At 56.9% G+C, this 20,921-nt stretch overlaps 2 protein-coding genes across 3 annotated transcripts; both read left to right on the top strand.

Moving 5' to 3' along the window:
* The first annotated feature begins 900 nt into the window (after nt 1–900).
* Nucleotides 901–7,655, top strand: MRPL38 (mitochondrial ribosomal protein L38). Its single transcript, XM_025363243.1, has 9 exons — nt 901–1,518; nt 1,613–1,792; nt 4,149–4,283; nt 4,376–4,584; nt 5,022–5,094; nt 5,268–5,313; nt 6,633–6,791; nt 7,005–7,141; nt 7,315–7,655. Exons 1-9 carry the CDS (start codon nt 1,431–1,433, stop codon nt 7,449–7,451), a joined length of 1,164 nt encoding a protein of 387 aa, XP_025219028.1. The 5' UTR covers nt 901–1,430; the 3' UTR covers nt 7,452–7,655.
* A 1,642-nt stretch (nt 7,656–9,297) lies between these two features.
* On the top strand, nt 9,298–17,566 carry TRIM65 (tripartite motif containing 65). Of its 2 annotated transcripts, XM_025363241.1 has the most exons (6): nt 9,298–9,773; nt 13,703–13,798; nt 14,054–14,287; nt 14,368–14,542; nt 14,673–14,738; nt 15,202–17,566. In XM_025363241.1, the coding sequence occupies exons 1-6, from the start codon at nt 9,360–9,362 to the stop codon at nt 15,768–15,770; spliced, it is 1,554 nt and encodes a 517-aa protein (XP_025219026.1). In that variant the 5' UTR covers nt 9,298–9,359; the 3' UTR covers nt 15,771–17,566. The 2 variants fall into 2 exon arrangements, with proteins under 2 accessions (XP_025219026.1, XP_025219027.1); XM_025363242.1 differs by lacking the exon at nt 14,673–14,738.
* Nucleotides 17,567–20,921: the final 3,355 nt, after the last annotated feature.

Raw genomic sequence — 20,921 nt, 5'->3', positions numbered from 1 at the left:
CCCCATGGCCTCGGGGGGCAAAGTGCGCTGGAAAAATGCCTTTTAGGCAGGAGGGCCAGGGCGCTGGGGCAGAGGAGGGTCCCAGATTCCCCAATCTACCAAGTTTTGCCTTTGTAGAACTGGATCACAAGAGCAAGCCTGAGTCCTGCCAGAAACATTCACATCTGCATCTTAACCAGGACACTTCCGCCTTTGTGTGGATAACGGGAAGTTGCAGATAGTTGAGCTAACTGATACGCACCACTGCAAGTGCTTTCCAGAGGGTAATCTTTTCATCCTGACAGCTGTCAGGTAAGCACTAGTATTACCTGCTTTTTCCCAAATGAGGAAACCACAAGGGAGACAGTAAGGTCACGATCTGGGTTTTTTTGTTTTTGGGTTTTTTTTTTCCGAGATGGTGTCTCTGTCACCAAGGTGGTGGCGCGATCTTGTCTCACTGCAGCTTCTGCCTCCCAGGTTCAAGCAATTCTTGTGCCTTAGCCTCCTGAGTAGCTGGGATTACAGGCATCTGCCACCACGCCTGGCTAATTTGTGTATCATTAGTAGATACAAAAATTTTTGTATCTTTAGGGTTTCGCCATGTTGGTAGGGCTTGTCTCAAACTTCTGACCCCAGGTGATCCACCCACCTCGGCCCCCCAAACTGCTGGGATTACAGGTATGAACCACTGCGCCCGGTCACAATCTGGGTTTGTATTATTATTATTATTATTTTTTTTTTTTTTTTGAGATAGAGTTTCACTTTTGTCGCCCATGTTGGAGTGCAGTGGCGCGATCTCGACTCACTGCAGCCTCTGCCTCCCAGGTTCAAGCGAGTCTCCTCCCTCAGCCTCCTGAGTAACTGGGATTACAGGCGGCCGCCACGCCCGGCTAATTTTTGTATTTTTAGTAGAGACGGGTTTTCACCGTGTTGACCAGGATGGTATCGATTTCCTGACCTCGTGATCCACCCGCCTCGGCCTCCCAAAGTGCTAGGATTCTAGGCGTGAGCCACTGTGCCCAGCCCTCAATCTGGGTTTTAAACCCAAGCAGACCGAGTCTGGAATCGGAGTTCGCACCCCTTCTCCCAACCAGGCCTGCGCCCCTGGGGAACTCAGTGCGCCGCGTCCAGGGGCGGGGGGAGGGCCCCGCCGGCCGACCCCGGTCTGTGCCGCCCCCTGGTGGCCCGCCGTGGGCGAGAGCCTGGCTGCTCTTAGCTCCGCCCCGCCGTCCAACGGGCACTTCCGGAGCCGGGCGCCTGCAGACTGCGGCCACCTCCACCTCCGCCCCAGGCGGACGGTGCAGGGGCCTCCGGGACAGGCGACAGGGTCCGCAGCGCGGGACCCGGGGGCGGGCCTAGGAGCGGGGCCTGGGCGGGGCTGGACGCGGCCTGCCGCGTTGCGCTCAGGCGCCGCGCTGGCCACCTGTGCCCGGGTCCTAGTGGCGGCAGCGATGACGCAGGCCGGAGGGAAGATGGCGGCGCCCTGGTGGCGAGCCGCGCTGTGCGGGTGTCGGAGAGGGCGTGCCTTCAGCACCTCGGGTGAGGGGTTTGGGGGGGGGCAGCTCTGGGGGGGGGGGGCGGGCTGTCGCGCGAGCTCTGGGGTGCCGGCCTTACGTCTTCTCTCTGCCCGCAGCCGTCCTCGGCCGCCGGACGCCCCCGCTGGGGCCAATGCCCAACCAGGACATCGACGTGAGCAACCTGGAGCGGCTGGAGAAGTACCGGAGCTTCGACCGCTACCGGCGCCAGGCAGAGCAGGAGGCGAAGGCCCCGCACTGGTGGCGGACCTACTGGGAGCATTTCGGGGAGAAGACAGGTGCGGGGCGACTGGAGCAGGGGCTGCAGCCACCATCCGGGGAACTCAAGGGGACCCGCCGGCGTTTTCCCCGGGTGCTGGACGAGCCTTGTCAGCGCCCCTGTGGATGCTGGCGAGGATGGGAGGGCCCGCCTGCAGACCTGTGTGCTCATCACGCCGGGATTGTTCACACCTTCTGCGCCTCATTCTTGGAAAATTCGCTCCCCCTACTATTAGACTTCCAGCTCCTAAAATATCTGCTCCTAAAATCTTGACCATCTGACTTTCTGTGCATGTCGTTCTGTGCGCCTAAAATACTCTAGGTAGCTCTGGCCACACTGCATTCTGACTCTGTGCGCTGCCTGTCCCCAGACTGTGAGCGCGCTGTTGACAGGGATCCTGCTTGTCTTGCCCTCCATTGGATCCTTGCACCTGAACAGTGCAAGGATGTACGTGTGCAATACTTTGCTGAATGAAATTAAAGCCCTGGGCAGGGTGACTCAAAAAAAGAACCCAACCTGGCCGATCGCGGTGGCTCACGCCTGTAATCCCACCACTTTGGGAGGCCGAGGCGGGCGGATCACCTGAGGTCGGGAGTTTGAGACCAACCTGATCAACATGGAGAAACCCTGTCGCTACTAAAAATACAAAATTAGCTCGGCGTGGTGGCGCATGCCTGTAATCCCAGCTACTCGGGAAGCCTCTGAGGCAGGAGAATAGCTTGAACCCAGGAGGCGGAGGTTGCGGTGAGCCGAGATCGCGCCATTGCACTCCAGTCTGGGCAACGAGGGCGAAACGCCGTCTCAAAAAAAAGACCCCAACCTTTAAGGAGCTTACAGTTTATGGAGTATATGTTGTTGTTGTTTTTAGCATTTATAGAGGCAGTTTGGTGGTGGTTAAAGGCACAAGCATGGAATCTGAATAACCCGATTTAAATCCCAGCTCAGCCTCTCGGGGACAATGTCCCTAAGCTTATTTCAACTGTAAAATAAAATGTGTCTTTGCTCCAAAATTACCACGAGGATTAAAAGATACAATTCATTGGCATTTTTGCCTAATGCCATCTCTGATGTGGGCTCAGTATGTTTTCGTTATTAGTTTTCTTTTCTTTTTTTTTTTTTTTTTTTAAGGCGGAGGCTCACTCTGTTTCCCAGGCTGGAGTGCAGTGGTGCGATGGCTCACTGCAACCTCTGCCTCCTGAGTTCAAGAAATTTTCCTGCCTCAGCCTCCAAAGTAGCTGACACTACAGGCATGCGCCACCACGCCCAGCTAATTTTTGTATTTTTAGTAGAGATGGGGTTTCACCATGTTGCCCAAGCTGGTCTCAAACTCCTGAACTCAAGTGATCCCCCTGCCTCAGCCTCCCAAAGTGTTGGGATTACAGGCATGAGCCACCGCACCTGGCCAAGAAGCACTTCTGTAAGTCCTTCTAGCATCAGTCATTCACTCTAGCCAGGACAGCTGGGTGTTCATAGCCACCTGTGAACAGGCTTGGAGGTGATCTCAACTATAATTGGAAGGACCATTGACTTCAATTTCCCATGACTTAGACAAAACTGTGACCTGGTTTGGGGATCAGAAAAACACAACCTCCAGCCTGGCCAATGTGGTGAAATCCTGTCTCTACTAAAAATACGAAAAAAAATTTAGCCGGGCATGGTGGCAGGCGCCTGTAATCCCAGCTACTAAGGAGACTGAGACAGGAGAATTGCTTCAACCCAGGAGGCAGAGGTTGCAGTGAGCCGAGATCGCGCCACTGCACTCCAACCTGGGCGACAGAGGGAGATTCTGTCTCCAAAAAAAAAAACACAACCTCAAGTTGCATCTGATTTGCTTCCCAATTACATCCTGTTCAGGTCTGGGAAGTAGAACAGTATGTTTTAATTCTGTGAATCATGGGGAAAGCTTGAGCAGCAGAGCTTGAAGCACAGAATGAGAGGACTAGGTAGGGACAGTTTAACCAAGAAGATGTGCCTGCCCCCTCACTGGGTGCAGTGGCTTGCGCCTGTAATCCCAGCTACTCAGGAGGCTGAGGCAGGAGGATCACTTGAGGCCAGGAGTTTGAGACCAGCCTGAGCAACATAATGAGATCCCATCTCTCAGAAAGGTTTTTTAAATTAGCTACCCTGGCTGGGTGCAGTGGCTCACGCCTGTGATCCCAACACTGTGGGAGGCCGAGGCGGGCAGATCACTTGAGCTCAGGAGTTTCAGACCAGCCTGGGCAATGTGGCAAAACCCCATCTCTACAAAAAATGCAAAAATTAGCCAGACAGGAAGGTGTACACTTGTAGCCCCAGCTACTCAGGACACTGAGTCGGGGAAGTTAAGGCTGCAGTGACCCGTGACCCTGTTTTTCCAACACATCTTCCCTCTCCAGATCCCAAAGAGAAGATTGATATTGGGCTGCCTCCACCCAAAGTCTCCCGGACCCAACAGCTACTGGAACGGAAACAGGTCATCCAGAATCTTCGGGCCAACGTAGAAGAGGAGCGGGCTGCCCGCCTCCGCACAGGTAAGCCTTCTCAGGGGAGGCGCCATCCCAGAGTTGGGGTACAGGGTGTGTCCCTGCCCCCCTGTATCCCAACTGTCCTTATTCCTGTCCAGCCAGTGTCCCACTGGATGCCGTGCGGGCCGAGTGGGAGAGGACCTGTGGCCCCTACCATAAGCAGCGTCTAGCTGAATATTACGGCCTCTACCGAGACCTGTTCCACGGTGCCACCTTTGTGCCCCGAGTTCCCCTGCATGTGGCCTACGCTGTGGGTGAGGACGACCTGATACCTGTGTACTGTGGCAATGAGGTGACTCCAACCGAGGTAACCGCTCACCTGTGCCCCTCCTCCCTGCCCTGTGCAAACACAGACACATCCCATCCCAGTGTCACAGACGCTCCTGGGTTTGGAATTTTGTTGTTCCCTGTTTCTTTGATTTCCTGGAAGACAACACCATGACAATTTCAAAGAAAATAGAACAAAATGAAGGAAAAAGAGGCTCCATCTTAGCACATTCCTCTGACTGGCCTGCTGTCTGTGGTGTGCCCTCCTGCCCAGGCCTTGGCACAGTTCTTTTTTGTGGTTGTTGCCTGGACAGGCAACTCTGCAGGGCTCCTTCTCTACGCATCCCTTTGCCTGCCTGCCTGTGCCAGGGGCTGTCAAAGGCATTTGGGTCAGAGTGGGCACCCCTTTCTCCAGGGCTCCCTGCAACAGCTGGTCTGTCCCTGGTGGGGCTGACAGCTTCCTTCTCTCCCTGCCAGGCTGCCCAAGCACCAGAGGTGACCTATGAGGCCGAAGAGAGCTCCTTGTGGACGTTGCTACTCACTAGCTTGGGTGGGTGTCTGGGGTTCACCAAGCCCCCTGCCCCGCTCACCTCCCATCAGCCAGGGCCCTGGGGAGCTGGGGGAGGGGCCAGGTGGAGATCTCCACCGCTGGCTCCTAACAAGGGAGGGGGTGGCAGGGCCGTGGTCGGCAGGGCGGTGATCAGCAGGTGTGTTTTTGTGCAGATGGGCACCTGCTGGAGCCGGATGCTGAGTACCTCCACTGGCTGCTGTGAGTACGGGGGGTAGGGGGGTGCTGCCCAGGCGGGAGGAGGACCTGGGAGCCTGGACCGAGCTGCTCCTGAGTTTCATAGACTACCCATGGGACTTGAATTCACCTCCTGCCTCAGGAGGTGACCCCCGCCTCTACCTCCTGAGGGTGTTAGGGGCCCTGGGATCCCTGTGTCTACTTGAAGACAGCTACAGGAGACAAAGTTTTCAGTGGCCTCGGTCAGTCCACACAAGCCTCATCTTTTCTTTTTTCTTTTTTTTTTTTTTGAAACAGGGTGTCACTCTGTCCCCCAGGCTGGAGTACAGTGGTGCAATCATGGCTAATTGCAGCCTCTAACTCCTGGACTCAGGTGCTCCTCCCACCTCAGTCTCCTGAGTAGCTGGGACTACATGTGCAAGCCACTACACCCAGCTAATTTTTGTTTTTTTTATACAGACAGGGTTTCACCATGTTGCCCAGGCTGGTCTGAGCTCAAGCGATCTGCCCACCTCCGCCTCCCGAAGTGCTAGGATTACAAGCATGAGCCACCATGCCTGGCCCCTTCGTCTCTCTAAACTCATTTCTTCACCTGTAAAACTGGGATAATGGCACCACGTGCCTTACTCAACTTGACCTGTGGACTGTGATGGTCACATGAGAGAAGGAGCAGGACAGGCCTGGCAGCTGTGGCATCTCCCAAGTGCTCCTTGAACCACTGGGCACTCCTTCCCTGGGCCCAGATGAGGCTGCCTTCTATCTTCTCGGTAGCTTTTGGCTCTGAACACCAGGCCAGGGGGCAGAAGTCAGGCCAGTGACCCCAACTTTGAGCCTTCTGGTTAATTGGGGACAGTGACTGGGAGGCTGGTTTCTGTCATTTTTATTCAACTGCAGTTACCAACCTGTGCAGCAGGACCCTCTGGGGAGTTGTGCCTGAGGCATTGGCCGTCCCTGTGCCAGGCTGGACACACAATCCCCAACGAGGTCCTGGAGACTTCAGGACGCAGAGGGAAAAGCAGCCAAAAGTGGCATGGCTTTCTAGTCTCAGTGACTGTGGCTGGCCCCCTGGCTCCCGGGCCTGGAAGCAGGCTGCATGGCCTTGCTGTCAAGGTGACGCTCTCTGGAGCCCTGTCCCCCACTCGGAGCTCCTCCAGCCCGCTTCCCATGTTTGCAGTATGTCCAGGCATTCACAGAGCTTGGCTGCCTCCTCTGTCCTAGGAAACAGAATGCTTAGAGTTGTCCTCTCAGGGAGTCATGTCAGCCTCTACGGTGTGTGTGGAGCTGAGGGGACACTCCTGCTGCCTCTCTGGAGTGGTTATTAATGGAGACTTTCCTCCTCCCAGAACCAACATCCCGGGTAACCGGGTGGCTGAAGGACAGGTGACGTGTCCCTACCTCCCCCCCTTCCCTGCCCGAGGCTCCGGCATCCACCGTCTTGCCTTCCTGCTCTTCAAGCAGGACCAGCCGATTGACTTCTCCGAGGATGCACGCCCCTCACCCTGGTAATCTACACCCCCAACACATAACCCGGCCTCAGGCCAGCTCCCCTGCAGTGGTCACTCTTGCTCAGTTCTCTCCGACCTCAGCCTTGAGGCTGGCAGAAGAGCAGAACAGGGTGCTAGCAGCGTCCCGGGGCCTCTCAGGGTTGCCTGTGGGGTGGAGGGGTGAGGGCTCTGGTGCCCACTCTCCACTCTCACATGCTCTCCATCTTACAGCTATCAGCTGGCCCAGCGGACCTTCCGCACTTTTGATTTCTACAAGAAACACCAAGAAGCCATGACTCCAGCCGGCTTGTCCTTCTTCCAGTGCCGCTGGGATGACTCCGTCACCCACATCTTCCACCAGCTTCTGGGTAAGGGCCATGGGGCTGGGGCACTGGGTGGGCCTGAGCTCCCAGGCCTCGCCTGCCCTGCCAGGGAGAAGCTTTGTTAGGGGAAGGCTGCGGCGGGCTCCTGGTGGGCAGGCCTCAGCCTGAGGGGGCGCAGGCCACAGGAGACCACCCCGTGCCCCTCGCTCTTCTTGCAGACATGCGGGAGCCGGTGTTTGAGTTCGTTCGGCCGCCCCCTTACCACCCCAAGCAGAAGCGGTTCCCCCACCGGCAGCCCCTGCGCTACCTGGACCGGTACAGGGACAGTCATGAGCCCACCTATGGCATCTACTAAGGAGCCAGAGTGTGCCCACTTCAGAGCATGGGATTGATCGGCAGCAGGAGTAAAGACACAGCTCCAGAGGCCCACGCTGTGGGGTCTGGGCCCTGCCTCAGGCAGCCCCTCTGTGGCCCCTCCCATCAGGCCCAGGGCTTGGAGTGAAAGGGACTCTCAGGTGGTGGCGTGGGGGATGTGAATAAAGATGATTTCTTGCCAGGCTTGGTGGCTCATGCCTGTAATCCCAACACTGGGAGGCTGAGGAGGGAGGATCGCTTGAGCCCAGGAGTTCAAGACCAGCCTGGGCAACATAATGAAACCCTGCCTCTATTTAAAAAAAAAAAAAAAAAGATGATTTCTGCCATAGCTGGCCTGGTTCGGTGTCCCAGGGCCAGAGGACCCCGATGGAGCTGTACTCATGGGTGGGAAAGGGGCTGCCTCCCACCCCACCAGGTGCACCCTGACCTCCATCTTCTGAGGGTGTCGGGGACCCTGGGATCCGAAGCAAAAGCAGGCAGTGGGCCAAAAACAGGTGTGGCCCCGGGAAGGGAGACGGACATCCCAATCCAGCAGGTGCCTGAAACCCAGCTCCCCGAAAAAGTGGAGCAGAGCAGCTGGGCTCAGGAGGGAGCATTTATTGAGCACTGGCTGTGTGCCCCAGGGGGTCCCACCGGCCCCTGGAGAGAGAGTGCCTGCCCCAGCACTGACCCTCTGCACAGACTCCCGCCCCCACCCCATGCTTGGGAGGAGAAGCCACATTAGGTAGGTAACAGCGTGACTCAAGAGACCTGCTCAGGGTCAGAAAGCCCATGGAGCCTGTGGCTGGACGGTTAGGTGTTTTGTTTCTCCCTTACCAAAAGCAGAAGTCTGGCTAACTAGTAGGTAGAGGGTAGATCCGTGCACTTTTTCCAGAAACTTCGCCGGTGGCCGCACACAGGACGCAGTGCTTGCTGCAGCAGTGAGAGCTCGTGCCGCCGCAACATCAGCCGAGCTTGGTTAGATAGAAAGGCCTTGCTCTCCTGGGGTTCCCCCTGGCCTGATACACACTGCCAGGGAGGTGGGCGCTAGGCCCCAGACCCGCCTTGCCTGCTCAGCTGCAGGGGAAATGGTGGAGTGCCTCTAAATACTGAGACTGCAGATCAGCTCGGACCCCAGGCAAGAAACTCCCCAGCAGAGGGCAGCAGGGAGAGGGGATGCTGATTGCAGCTGAAAGCTGGTTTGTGTACTCATTCAAGGGCCATTTGAAAAATACCAGTTAACTGGTCCCTGTCTGTTGGTGACCAGACATTTCCATCTCGCTGTTTACTTTAAAATAACCAAAATTACGTGTAGCCCAGAGAAGGAAGACACCCCAGTCTGGCAAGTGCCCGAAACCCAGCTCCAGGAAAAAGTGCAGCAGTGCTCGGGTCTGCAGGGAGCCCGCCAGCCCACGTGCACTGACTTTCGTTTCATCGCCGAGCCCCGGGGGATTGCGCGGGTGGTCTATGCCGTTAGGCCATTGACAGATGAGTCCAGAAGAGGTTCCGCGCGACCCGTGGTCAGAAGCCCGGAGGCGGGGCGGGATTTTCGAGCCTCTGGTCTCCAGGACCTGGGCTGAAGGCCCACGGGGGTGGGATGGACCCGCCAGGCTGGGACCCGAGAGAGCCGAACCCAGCTCTCAGCCGGGGTGGCGCGGTGCCTAGAGGGAGGGAGGGGCGCAAGGCCGGAACGCGGAGCCTTCGAACGGCCCAGGCCGAGGCGGGCAGGGGTGGCCTAGGCCCCTGCGGAGGTCGCTGGTCGAAGGTGTCGGAGAAGGGCCCGGCTTCCGGGGCGGGGACCTAGCCTCGCCCCGCCCCGCGTTAGCCACGCCCGGGCGCCCTCAGTACGCGAGGCGGGCTGTCCCTTTAAGAATTCCGGGGCTCGCCTGGCTCCCACCGCCAGCGGGCCATGGCCGCGCAGCTACTGGAGGAGAAGCTGACCTGCGCCATCTGCCTGGGACTCTACCAGGACCCAGTGACGCTGCCCTGCGGCCACAACTTCTGCGGAGCCTGCATCCGGGACTGGTGGGATCGCTGCGGGAAGGCGTGCCCCGAGTGCCGGGAGCCCTTCCCCGACGGCGCCGAGCTGCGCCGCAACGTAGCCCTCAGTGGCGTGCTGGAGGTGGTGCACGCCGGGCCCGCCCGGGACCCCGGCCCCGACCCCGGCCCCGGCCCCGGCCCTGCCGCGCGCTGTCCCCGCCATGGGCGGCCAATGGAGCTCTTCTGCCGTACCGAGGGCCGCTGCGTATGCAGCGTGTGCACCGTGCACGAATGTCGCCTCCACGAGCGGGCGCTGCTGGACGCCGAGCGCCTCAAGCGCGAGGTGACGCGTCCGCCGGGAGCAGGAGGGGGCCGGACCCGCCGCGGCCTGGCCACCGCAGGATGACTCCTGCGGGCCGCGCCCTGCTCTCTCCCAGCACCCGGTGGGGGAGGGGAGCCTCAACTGGAGGGGCTTCGCCCAACCTGGGAGTTGATTATAAAAATCGCGGGTCTGCCAGGCGCGGTGGCTCACGCCTGTAATCCCCGCAGTTTGGGAGCCGAGGCAGGCGGATCACGAGGTCAGGAGATCGAGACCATCCTGGCTAACACGGTGAAACCCCGTCTCTACTAAAAATACAAAAAACTAGCCGGGCGAGGTGGCGGGCGCCTGTAGTCCCAGCTACTCGGGAGGCTGAGGCAGGAGAATGGCGTGAACCCGAAAGGCGGAGCTTGCAGTGAGCGGAGATCGTGCCACTGCACTCCAGTCTGGGCGACAGAGCCAGACTCCATCTCAAAATGAAAAAAAAATATCTCGCATCTGTGCATCGGACTGGGATGTGCAGCCCGGCCAGTGCCGCAGGGTTGGTCTCAGGAGCTGCTGGATGCCTTCCAGATGAAAAAAGCCTGGGCATGAGGCAGCAGCTCCCTGCTCCGTGCCCAGGCGCTAGAGAACAGTCGTGTGTCTGCTTTAATTCGCTGTGCGGGGTGGGGGGGGGGGGGGGGGGGGGGTATGGGGGCTGTTGGTAAATGGATAGACGAGCTCCCTGCCCTTAAGAGACTTAGAATCCACTTAAGAAGTCAGTGTTCCAGTAAGGCCTGAATGTATTCTTTTTTTTTTTTTTTTTTTTTTTTTTTATTTGAGACGGAGTTTCGCTTTGTCACCCAGGCTGGAGTGCAGTGGCCTGATCTCAGCTCACTGCAAGCTCCGCCTCTGGGGTTTACACCATTCTCCTGCCTCAGCCTCCCGAGTAGCTGGGACTACAGGCGCCCGCCACCTCGCCTGGCTAGTTTTTTCTATTTTTTAGTAGAGACGGGGTTTCACCATGTTAGCCGGGATGGTCTCGATCTCCTGACCTCGTGATCCGCCCGTCTCGGCCTCCCAAAGTGCTGGGATTACAGGCTTGAGCCACCGCGCCCGGCCCCTGAATGTATTCTTGCAAAATGCAGTGAGGAAAGTACATAGCATGTGATAGAGGTGTCGGGGTGACCCTGCTAAACAGGTCAGGAGGAGGAAGGGGAGGCCGCCTTCAGGCTGGCATGTGAGGGCTGAGGAAGCACCAGCCGGGAGGAGAAAGACCTGGGGAAGTGCATTCTAGGCAGAGGAATCAGCCTGCTTCCCTCTCTGGGATGGGAAAGAACTGGGCACGCGGGGTGGCTAGTGGCAGATTTGTGCCACTGAGATCTGTGGGCCAGGCCCGGGGGTCAGCAGGCGCCAGATCGGGTAGGGTCCTGGGGGAGCCTGTCTCTTACTCTAGGGTCATGGGAGCCATTGTAGGCTTGGAAGCAGGGTGGCACATGATCAGATTTGGGCTTCGTGGAGACTGATCACCTGGCTGGGGGCTGAAGGGGGCAGGACACAAGACCTGAATAGGGTAGGAGCCCAGGGCAGGAGTGCAGGGAGGCAAGGAACCATTTGGAGGGCAGGGAAAGGAGACCAGGATGGAGGAGGAGATGAGAAACGCTGAGGGGGAGCAGTGCCTTGTGGAGGTGAAAGCAGGCCAGAGGGGACATGGGGGACAGCGGAGAGGGCAGCAAGGGAGACACCTGGGTTTCTGTCTTGAGCACGCAGGTGGCTGGGGTCTGTGTGCTAAGAGACATAGGTGGAGGGCAGAGTTTGGCCTTGGACGTATAGAGGTCACAGTCACCAGTGGGACAAACCAGGGGACGGGTCTGTGGCACCTGGGACCCCGGCCCTGCTGCGCGCTGCCCCCCGCCACGGCCAGCCGCTGGAGCTCTTCTGCCGGACCGAGAGCTGCTGCGTGTGCAGCGTGTGCACCATGCACGAGTGTCGCCTCCACAAGCAGGCGCTGCTGCCGGGAGTGGGAGGGGGCCAGACCCACCGCAGCCTGGCCACCACCGGGCGCAGTGGCTCACACCTGTGATCCCAGCACTTCGGGATCAGAGGCGGGCGGATCACGAGATCAGGAGATTGAGACCATCCTGGCTAACACAGTGAAACCCCGTCTCTACTAAAAATACAAAAAATTAGCTGGGCCTGGTGGCGGGCGCCTGTAGTCCCAGCTACTGGGGTGGGAGGCGGAGCTTGCAGTGAGCTCCAAAGCTCAGGAGTGGAGAACTGGGAGTCATTAGTGCTGGGAGTCATTAGTGCTAGGAGGGAGAGAGGGTTCCAAGCTGGAGCTCCCAGGAAGATGGGGAAGGTTGGGGGAGCGGCAGCCCTGTGTGGCACCTGGAGAGGGGTGCCAGGAAGAGAACAGGCAAGGTGCCCATGCCAATCGGAGGCTCAGTACGAGGACAGAAATGACCTTCAGCACGGCCCTTGACAAAACCCATTTCAGCAGTGAAGATGGGACGTGGAATCATCTGGGGACAGGAGGGCTGGGGCTAAGGCATGGGTGGAGGATGGCGCAGGGACGCTGGATGGAACAAGAAGGGAAGGGGTGGCTAGGAGGCCTGATGGGCAGGGAGGGATGGGGGGGTGCACGGCTGGGGGTCAGCGAGGTGGGAGGACTGGGACAGAGGTGGCTGGAACAGGAGAGGGCAGGAAGGTGGTGGTCAGAGAAGGAAGAATGGGTGCCTAGAATGGAGATTTTAGAGCTGGTGACAGGGCCAGGGTGAGTTCACGGGAGCGCTGAGATGAGGTGAAGGAAAAGGGCTCCAGAGTGTTGCGGGACATTCCTTGTAGCTGCTGAAGCCGCCGAGTAGGATGAGACAAGATGTACTGCTCAACAGCGGGTGCAGAAGACTGAACTAGGCATGGAAGTTTGAGTTGGAGGCCAGTAGAGGGCCATGTGGAGGAAGGGAGCAACAGGGGCAGCCAGTAGCAACAGGGGAGCCAGGATTTTGCAAGAGAGAGGGAAAGGGACATGGGGGTGCCTGTCCCTAGGGGAGGGCAGGTACCCTGGGAGAGCCTGCCTTCCTGCCTCCTGTGTTCCTGTGTTAAATGCTGGAGGCTGGGGGCCTGGCGGAGCTCTGGGCTTAGGAAGATCTGAGGACGTTGACCAAATTATCAACCTCTCTGAGCCATTTCCTCCTCTGTGATGTGGGGATAGTAACAGTCCCCATCTCAGTGCATTGTGGGAAAAGCGGAAACAAGATGGTGAAGCTTTTGACCAGGTGCTGGGAATGGGGCCCCCGGGACCTGCATGGTTCGTCCCGCTCTCATGACAGCGTGGTGTTTTGATTCCCAAGGGACTCAGGGAGCATAACCGAATAAGGGTCCCTTCCTCCCCCCTCAGGCTCAAAGCTAGGGCCAGGGACTGGCCAGATCCCCAGAAGAATCTAGTTTATCCATGCAAATAACTGCCCGCTTCTCAGACAGCTTTGGTGCTTTGGGTGGTCCCTGCAGTCAGCTTCTTAAGCCCCAGGGCCTCCTGGACCACTGACCCCTCTGCAGTGAGACAGGGACCAACAGCTTTAGTATTTGAGGTCATCCCTGCAAGGCCTCCTGAGCCAGCATTATCACTTTCATGTATTGATGGGTAGGGGGTTAGGTCCAGAGAGGGCAGGTGCTTTGCCTCAGTTTGCTCAGCATGCAAGAGGTACAAATGGCAATGGAAGTTGGGTCCTGAGCCCAAGGCTTCTGCTCTGCTCAGGTACCACCCTGCTACAGGTTAGGAAAGACTTTGTCCGGACACGCCGGGGCACGGCCCCCACTCTCCCTAGGTTAGAGTGAGGCCTGTGCTCCGGAGGCTGGCCTGGGTGGCGTGGGGAGGGGCTGCCTGGTGTCTGCAGGCATGGTTGGTTGTCTGAGAAAGGGTGTCACAGCCAATCCTGGCCCTCTCTTGTTGCTTGTCCCATGGGCGGCCACCACAGGCCCAGCTGAGAGCCAGCCTGGAGGTTACCCAGCAGCAGGCCACCCAGGCCGAAGGCCAGCTACTAGAACTGCAGAAGCAAAGAAGCCAGATCCAGGTATGAGGGCTGTGCCTGCCCGCCCACCATGGCCTCACACTGCATCCTGGGGGCGGTCACCAGCTGGTCCCTGGAACACTGGGCAGCAGGGAGTGTGGCTGAGCAGGGAGCTGGGCACAGGGGTCCTGGGGAGGTTCCCAGGACCCTGCCTCCCAACATCCCTGACCCTCAGCCCAGCGGGCAGCCCTGGCCCTAGCCTGCCTTGGTATGGCACAGGGCCCTGGCCACCCTGAAGCCCCTCCTGTTCCCACCCAGAACTCAGCCTGCATCTTGGCCTCCTGGGTCTCCAGCAAGTTCAGCAGCCTGCTACAGGCCCTGGAAATGCAGCACACGGCAGCACTGAGGAGCATTGACGTGGCCAAGACGCGGGTGCTGGCACAGGCTCGAGATGAGGAGCAGCGGCTGCGGGGCCACTTGGAGGCTGTGGCTCGCCATGGCTGCAGGATCCAGGAGCTTCTGGAGCAGGTGGATGAGCAGACCTTCCTGCAGGTACGAGGGCTCAGGCACAGGTGGGGGACTTGCTTTCCTGCCCCTTAGGCCCGGGCTTACTTGTTCTCCCTGGGGCTCAGGAATCACAGCTCCTCCAGCCCCCAGGGCCTCTTGGGCCACTGACCCCTCTGCAGTGGGATGAAGACCAACAGCTGGGCGACCTGAAGCAGTTGCTAAGCCGGCTGTGTGGCCTCCTCTTGGAAGAGGGGGGCCACCCCGGGGCACCAGCCAAGCCTGTGGACTTAGGCCGCATGGGTAAGACTGACCCCAGGCCCCCACTACTGCCCTGGGCCCAGCTGCCGCTCCCGCTGTGGGGCAGAGGGGGGTCAGGGCCCACACATCATGACCTCTCCAACCATTCTCCTAATGCTGCTTTGCCCCCTAGAGGCCCCAGGTCCCCTGGCACCGGTCCCAAGCACAGTTTGTCCACTGAGGAGGAAACTCTGGCAGAGTAAGGAGGCCATTCGTGTATGTGTGCAACTGTGTGTGCGTGTGCAAGGAGGTGCCTGTGCTGTGAACAAGTGTGTGCACACACATGTTTGTATGCACATGTGAGTGAGGGGGGCACGTGTTGTGACTGTCCTGCCGGGACATCTGAGCCTGGCCCTACCCCTTGCACACCTCGTGCACATCCACCCTGAAGCAGAGGCAGCCAGTGTTCATTGAAGGACAGAGTCTGGGGCACAGACCCGCGATTCTTCTGCTTAATACTGAGTTAATGGATCTGGGAGCCCCAGTTTTCTCAGCTGTGAACAGGGCTGATAGAGGATTCCGCCTGCGAGGTCATGGCGAGGATTAAGTGTTGTGGTGGCTGCTGGTGCTCAGCATGCCTGGCGGAGGTTTAGCAGCGGATAAATGGAGATCCAGTTGTGCTGTCTTCCCCTAGCCCACTTCTGTCCTCCTTTCTCCAACAGATTATCGCAATCTGACCTTTGATCCAATCAGCGCCAACCGTCACTTCTATCTGTCGCACCAGGACCAGCAGGTGAAGCACTGCCGTCAGTCCCAGGGCCCAGGCAGGCCCGGCAGATTCGAGCTCTGGCAGGTGCAGTGTACCCAGAGTTTCCAGGCCGGGCACCACTACTGGGAGGTGCGTGCGTCAGACCACTCAGTGACACTGGGCGTCTCCTACCCGCAACTGTCACGGTGCAGGGTGGGGCCCCACACAGACAACATTGGCCGGGGACCCTGCTCCTGGGGGCTCTGCGTCCAGGGGGACAGCCTCCAGGCCTGGCACAACGGGCAGGCCCAGCGCCTCCCAGGGGTGTCAGGGCGGCTCCTGGGCATGGATTTGGACCTGGCCTCAGGCTGCCTCACCTTCTACAGCCTGGAGCCCCAGACCCAGCCCCTGTACACCTTCCATGCCCTCTTCAACCAGCCCCTCACCCCCGTCTTCTGGCTCCTTGAGGGTAGGACCCTGACCCTGTGCCATCAGCCAGGGGCTGTGTTCCCTCCGGGGCCCCAGGAAGGGGTGCTCAGCTGAAGAAGGCATGGGATGGAGCCCTGGCATAGCTGCCACCATGCCTGCGCGCCCAAGAGCTGCCCAGCTCCAGCTCGGAGACTGGAGGACCAGCCGTTGGCCTCTCTGTTAGAAAGAGATTGGAGGTGGGGGTAGGTGAGCATAAACCCAGAGTTCACTGTTCCAGCCTCTTTGAAGGGGACACGGTCTAGGAGGGGGATAAATGGGATGCCCTTGCCCCAAACAGAACCCAGTTCTAGGTACTGCCTGGGCCTGGGAGGCTAGAGCAGTGCCCAGGGGACTTCTGGGCTTACAGGACAGCGTGTGTGACAAAATTCAGATCCATCTGAACTTGCCTCTGGAGATGATAAGGGCCAAAGGAGCAGTTAGTGAGGGGCGGTGAGCCAGAGTAGTCCCGGGGCCGACAGATTCCTCCCTCCGTCCTGCCTGCAGCTCTCTTTAATTTTTTGTAACATTTGGATAGATGTCCGTCCTGTCTTGTAGTCTTTTTATTTTGTGCATCCTTATAATTATATTAACAATTTTGTTTTCTGCATTTAAACATTTTTTTTTTTAGGAGATGGTCTTGCTATGTCACTCAGGCTGGCGTACAGTGGCACAATCGTGGCTCACTGCAGCCTCGAGCTCCTGAGCTCAAAGGGTCCTCCCACCTCAGCTTCCGAAGTAGCTGAGATTACAGTGTTTTCTGAAGTTTTTTGACTTAACATAAGCATTTTTCACATGATTGAAAATTTTCATTGATTGCTGTAGTCATTCTAATGGCTATCAAGTTTATCCATTATTGGACATTTAATTTGCTTTCTTTTTAGCTATACAAACATCGACGTGTTTTTTTTGAGACAGGGTCTCCCTCTGTCACCCAGGCTGGTGAGCAGGGGTGCCATCATGGGCTCATGGGATTCTCCTACCTCAGCCTCCTGAGTAGCTGGAATTATAGGTGTGTGCCACCACGCCTGGCTTATGATGAATATTTCTGCGCAGGATGCTTGGCCGCATTTATGGTCATGTATGTAGGCTGTTACCTCAAGTGAGTCACTCAGGGAACAATGAGCACTTGAAGATTTTTTTATTCAAAAGGCCACAGTGAGGCCACCTTGAGTCCGGCCGACTAAGGCCCCTCAACCCTGTCACCAAGCAGCGCGTGACACTGGCAGGACCTCCGTCTCCAGCATCCCACCCCTGGGTGTGGGACTTTGGGGCAGCCGTGTGTGCAGGTGCCGGCGCAGGCTAGCTCCTCCTGGCTTGGTGTGGTGTTTGCTGTTACAGAACATGCTGCCACGAAGAGCCCTGGGCATGATTTTGCTTGTACTTCCGGAAGTGGGGTTGCTGGGTCATCGGGTAGATGTAATTTGTTTTACTTGAAATGTTCCACTTCTTGTTCTGGGAGGTGGTTCCAAGGGTGTCTGCTTTTGGCCAGGCGCGGCGGCTCACGCTTGTAATCCCAGCACTTTGGGAGGCCGAGGCGGGCGGATCACAAGGTCAGGAGTTCGAGTTCAGCCTGGCCAACATGGCAAAACCCCGTCTCTACTAAAAATAGCAAAAATTAGCCGGGCATGGTGGTGTGCGCCTGTAATCCCTCCTGGGGAGGCTGAGGCAGGAGAATTGCTTGAACCCGGGAGGTGAGGTTGCAGTGAACCGAGATTGCACCACTGCACTACAGCCTGGGTGACAGAGCGAGACTCCATCTGAAAAAAAAAAAAAGGGGAGGGGTGTCTGCTTTTGTAACTTTAAAAACTGGACATCTGTGTTATATGTACTCATGGATAAATATTTCACAATAAAAATTTTTTAAAGGATAATACATGTAATATACATACCCCAATATATATAATGTTTTTATATTTGTTAAAAAAAAACCAAAACCTCCCACGACAACCCCATCCCAATCACTGCCACCATTGCAGCCTCCATCTTGTGTCCCTGCTCCTAGCCTGTGGCTGTTTGTTCAAGAGCAGGGCAGGGACTTGGATTGGCACGGCCCAGGTAAGGCCTTTCCAGGAAGATCCTCAGATGGGAGCTCCCCAGACATGGGAAGGGAATCTGACATGTGGAGCCCCACAGCCAGGAGGCGGGCAGGACCTTGCTGGCCAGCTAGGGGCAACAGTGGGAGCTGAAAGCCCAGCCAGGCAGGATGTATGGGCCTGGCCAGATAGCTATCATTGCTGTCGCCACCTCATATTCCCTCCTAATCCAAGGCTGCAGCAGAAGCTTCCAGAGGGCTGAGCCGCGCTCTGAGAGGGGCAGAGAGAGGAAGAGTGGCCCCCTGTCTGCTTCTGAGGTGGGAGGTGTTTGGGGTCATTTATTATATGAAATTATTCTTCCTATTGGGTGGTGGTTCTTTCTATATTCTATGGGCGTGTTCTGTATTATAAATATTAACCCCTTTTTCTTTCTTTCTTTCTTTTTTTTGAGACGGAGTCTCGCTCTGTCCCCCAGGCTGGAGTGCAGTGGCGCGATCTCAGCTCACGGCAACCTCCACCTCCCGGGTTCAAGCGATCTTCCTGCCTCAGCCTCCTGAGTAGCTGGGATTATAGGTGCACGCCACCACGCCCAACTAATTTTTGTATTTTTAGTAAAGTTGGGGTTTCACCATGTTGGTCAGGCTGGTCTCAAACTCTGGACCTCGTGATCCACCTGCCTCGGCCTCCCAAAGTGCTGGGATTACAGGCAGGAGTCACCATGTCCAGCCCCGCCTTTTTTTTCTAATGGACAGCCTCCCGAACCAATGTAGGCTCAGAGACTCCCACTCTTTATTTCTTTTTCGTTTTTTTTTTGTTTGTTTGTTTTGTTTTGTTTTTTGAGACGGAGCCTTACTCTGTCACCCAGGCTAGAGTGCAGTGGTACAGTCTTGGCTCACTGCAACCTCTGCCTCCCGGGTTTCAGTGATTCTCCTGCCTCAGCCTCCAGAATAGCTAGGACTACAGGCACCCACCTGTAATGCCCAGCTACTTTGTTTTTTGTTTTGTTTTTGAGACAGAGTTGCACTCTGTTGCCCAGGCTGGAGTGCAGTGGAGCGATCTCAGCTCAGTGCAACCTCTGCCTTCCACATTCAAGTGATTCTCCTGCCTCAGCCTCCCAAGTAGCTTGGATTATAGGCGCCCACCACCACACCCAGCTAGTTTTTGTATTTTTAGTGGAGTCATGGTTTCACCAGTTTGGCCAGGCTGGTCTCAAACTCCTGACCTCATGTCATCTGCCCGCCTGAGCCTTCCAAAGGGATCCACGCCTGGTATTGCAGGCGTGAGCCATTGCTTTTTTTTTTCTTTTTTCTTTCTTTTTTTTTTTTTTTTTAAAGAGATGGGGCCCACTCTGTCACCCCGGCTGCAGTGCAAGGGCGGGATACAACCTCCGCCTCCTGGGCTCAAGTGATCCTCCTCCTGCCTCAGCCTCCTGAGTGGCTGGAACTACAGTCGCATACCACTTCACCCAGCTAATTTTTAAATTTTTTTGTGGAGAACGGTTCTCACTGTGTTGCCCAGGCTGGTCCTGAACTCCTGGCTTCAAGCGATCCATGCTCAGCCAGCCTAACTTATTCTGAGAGAACTCTCCATGTCCTCTCCAGGAAAATGCACACTGGTATCGAGGGAAAAGGCAGCACAGAGTTGGGATGTGACATTTGGAAAGGGGACACATTTGATTAGCTTGTGGGTGTTTCCAGCATGTCTGGCCCACCCACCAGACCCCCTTACAGATTCTGGGCTTCAGTTATGCACAATCAGGTGGATGGTCACCCAGAGACAGAACAAGGGCAGAAGAGATTGTGAAAGACAGGGACCTCAAGGGCCAGCAGGATTGGAGGGAGTTGGATGGGAGGCCAGAGAGGTGTATTAGTCTGTTTTCGTGCTGCTAATAAAGATGTACCTGAGACTGGGCAATTTATAAAGGAAAACGGTGTGTTTTTTTTTTTTTTTAAACAGAGTCTCGCTCTGTTGCCCAGGCTGGAGTGCAGTGGCGCGATCTTGGCTCACTGCCAGCTCCAGCTCCCAGGTTCGTGCCATTCTCCTGCCTCAGCCTCTGAGTAGCTGGGACTACAGGCACCTGCCACCACATCCGGCTAATTTTTTGTATTTTTAGTAGAGACGGGGTTTCACCGTGTTAGCCAGGATGATCTTGATCTCCTGACCTCGTGACCCGCCCGCCTCAGCCTCCCAAAGTGCTGGGATTACAGGCGTAAGCCACTGTGCCTGGCCTATTTATTATTTTTTGAGATGGAGTCTCACTCTGTCACCCAGGCTGGAGTGCAGTGGCCCAGTCTCGGCTCGCTGCAACCTCTGCCTCCTGGGTTCAAGCAATTCTCCTGCCTCAGCATCCTGAGTAGCTGGGACTACAGACATCACTACCACGCCCAGCTAATTTTTGTATTTTTAGTAGACATAGGGTTTTGCCATGTTGGCCGGGCTGGTCTCAAATTCCCAGTCTCAGATGAGCCACCGCACCTGCCCTGTTTACTTTTTAAGTAATATAAATATATTCATTTGACATTCATACAAACCAACTGTTTAAAAATACATAAAAAGCCGGGCACGGTGGCTCATGCCTGTAATCCCAGCACTTTGGGAGGCTGAGGTAGGTGGATCACGAGGTCAGGAGATTGAGACCAGCCTGGCTAACACGGTGAAACCCCCTCTCTACTAAAAATACAAAAAATTAGCCGGGCGTGGTGGCGGGCGCCTGTAGTCCCAGCTACTCGGGAGGCTGAGGCAGGAGACAGGTGTGAACCAGGGAGGCAGAGCTTGCAGTGAGCCGAGATCACGCCACTACACTCCAGCCTGGGCGACAGAGCGAGACTCTGTCTCAAAAAATAATAAATAAAAATTTTAAAAANGCCTGGGCGACAGAGCGAGACTCTGTCTCAAAAAATAATAAATAAAAATTTTAAAAACTTGTTCAAGGCCGGGCGCGGTGGCTCACGCCTGTAATCCCAGCACTTTGGGAGGCCGAGGCGGGCGGATCACAAGGTCAGGAGATCGAGACCACGGTGAAACCCCGTCTCTACTAAAAATACAAAAAATTAGCCGGGCGCGGTTGTGGGCGCCTGTAGTCCCAGCTACTCGGGAGGCTGAGGCTGGAGAATGGCGTGAACCCGGGAGGCGGAGCTTGCAGTGAGCCGAGATCGCGCCACTGCACTCCAGCCTGGGCGTCAGAGCGAGACTC

Source organism: Theropithecus gelada, chromosome 16, assembly GCF_003255815.1.
Source record: "Theropithecus gelada isolate Dixy chromosome 16, Tgel_1.0, whole genome shotgun sequence".
Lineage (NCBI taxonomy): Eukaryota > Metazoa > Chordata > Mammalia > Primates > Cercopithecidae > Theropithecus > Theropithecus gelada.
The sequence above is the reverse complement of the archived record's forward strand: the minus strand, read 5'-3'. Positions and strand labels throughout refer to the sequence as shown.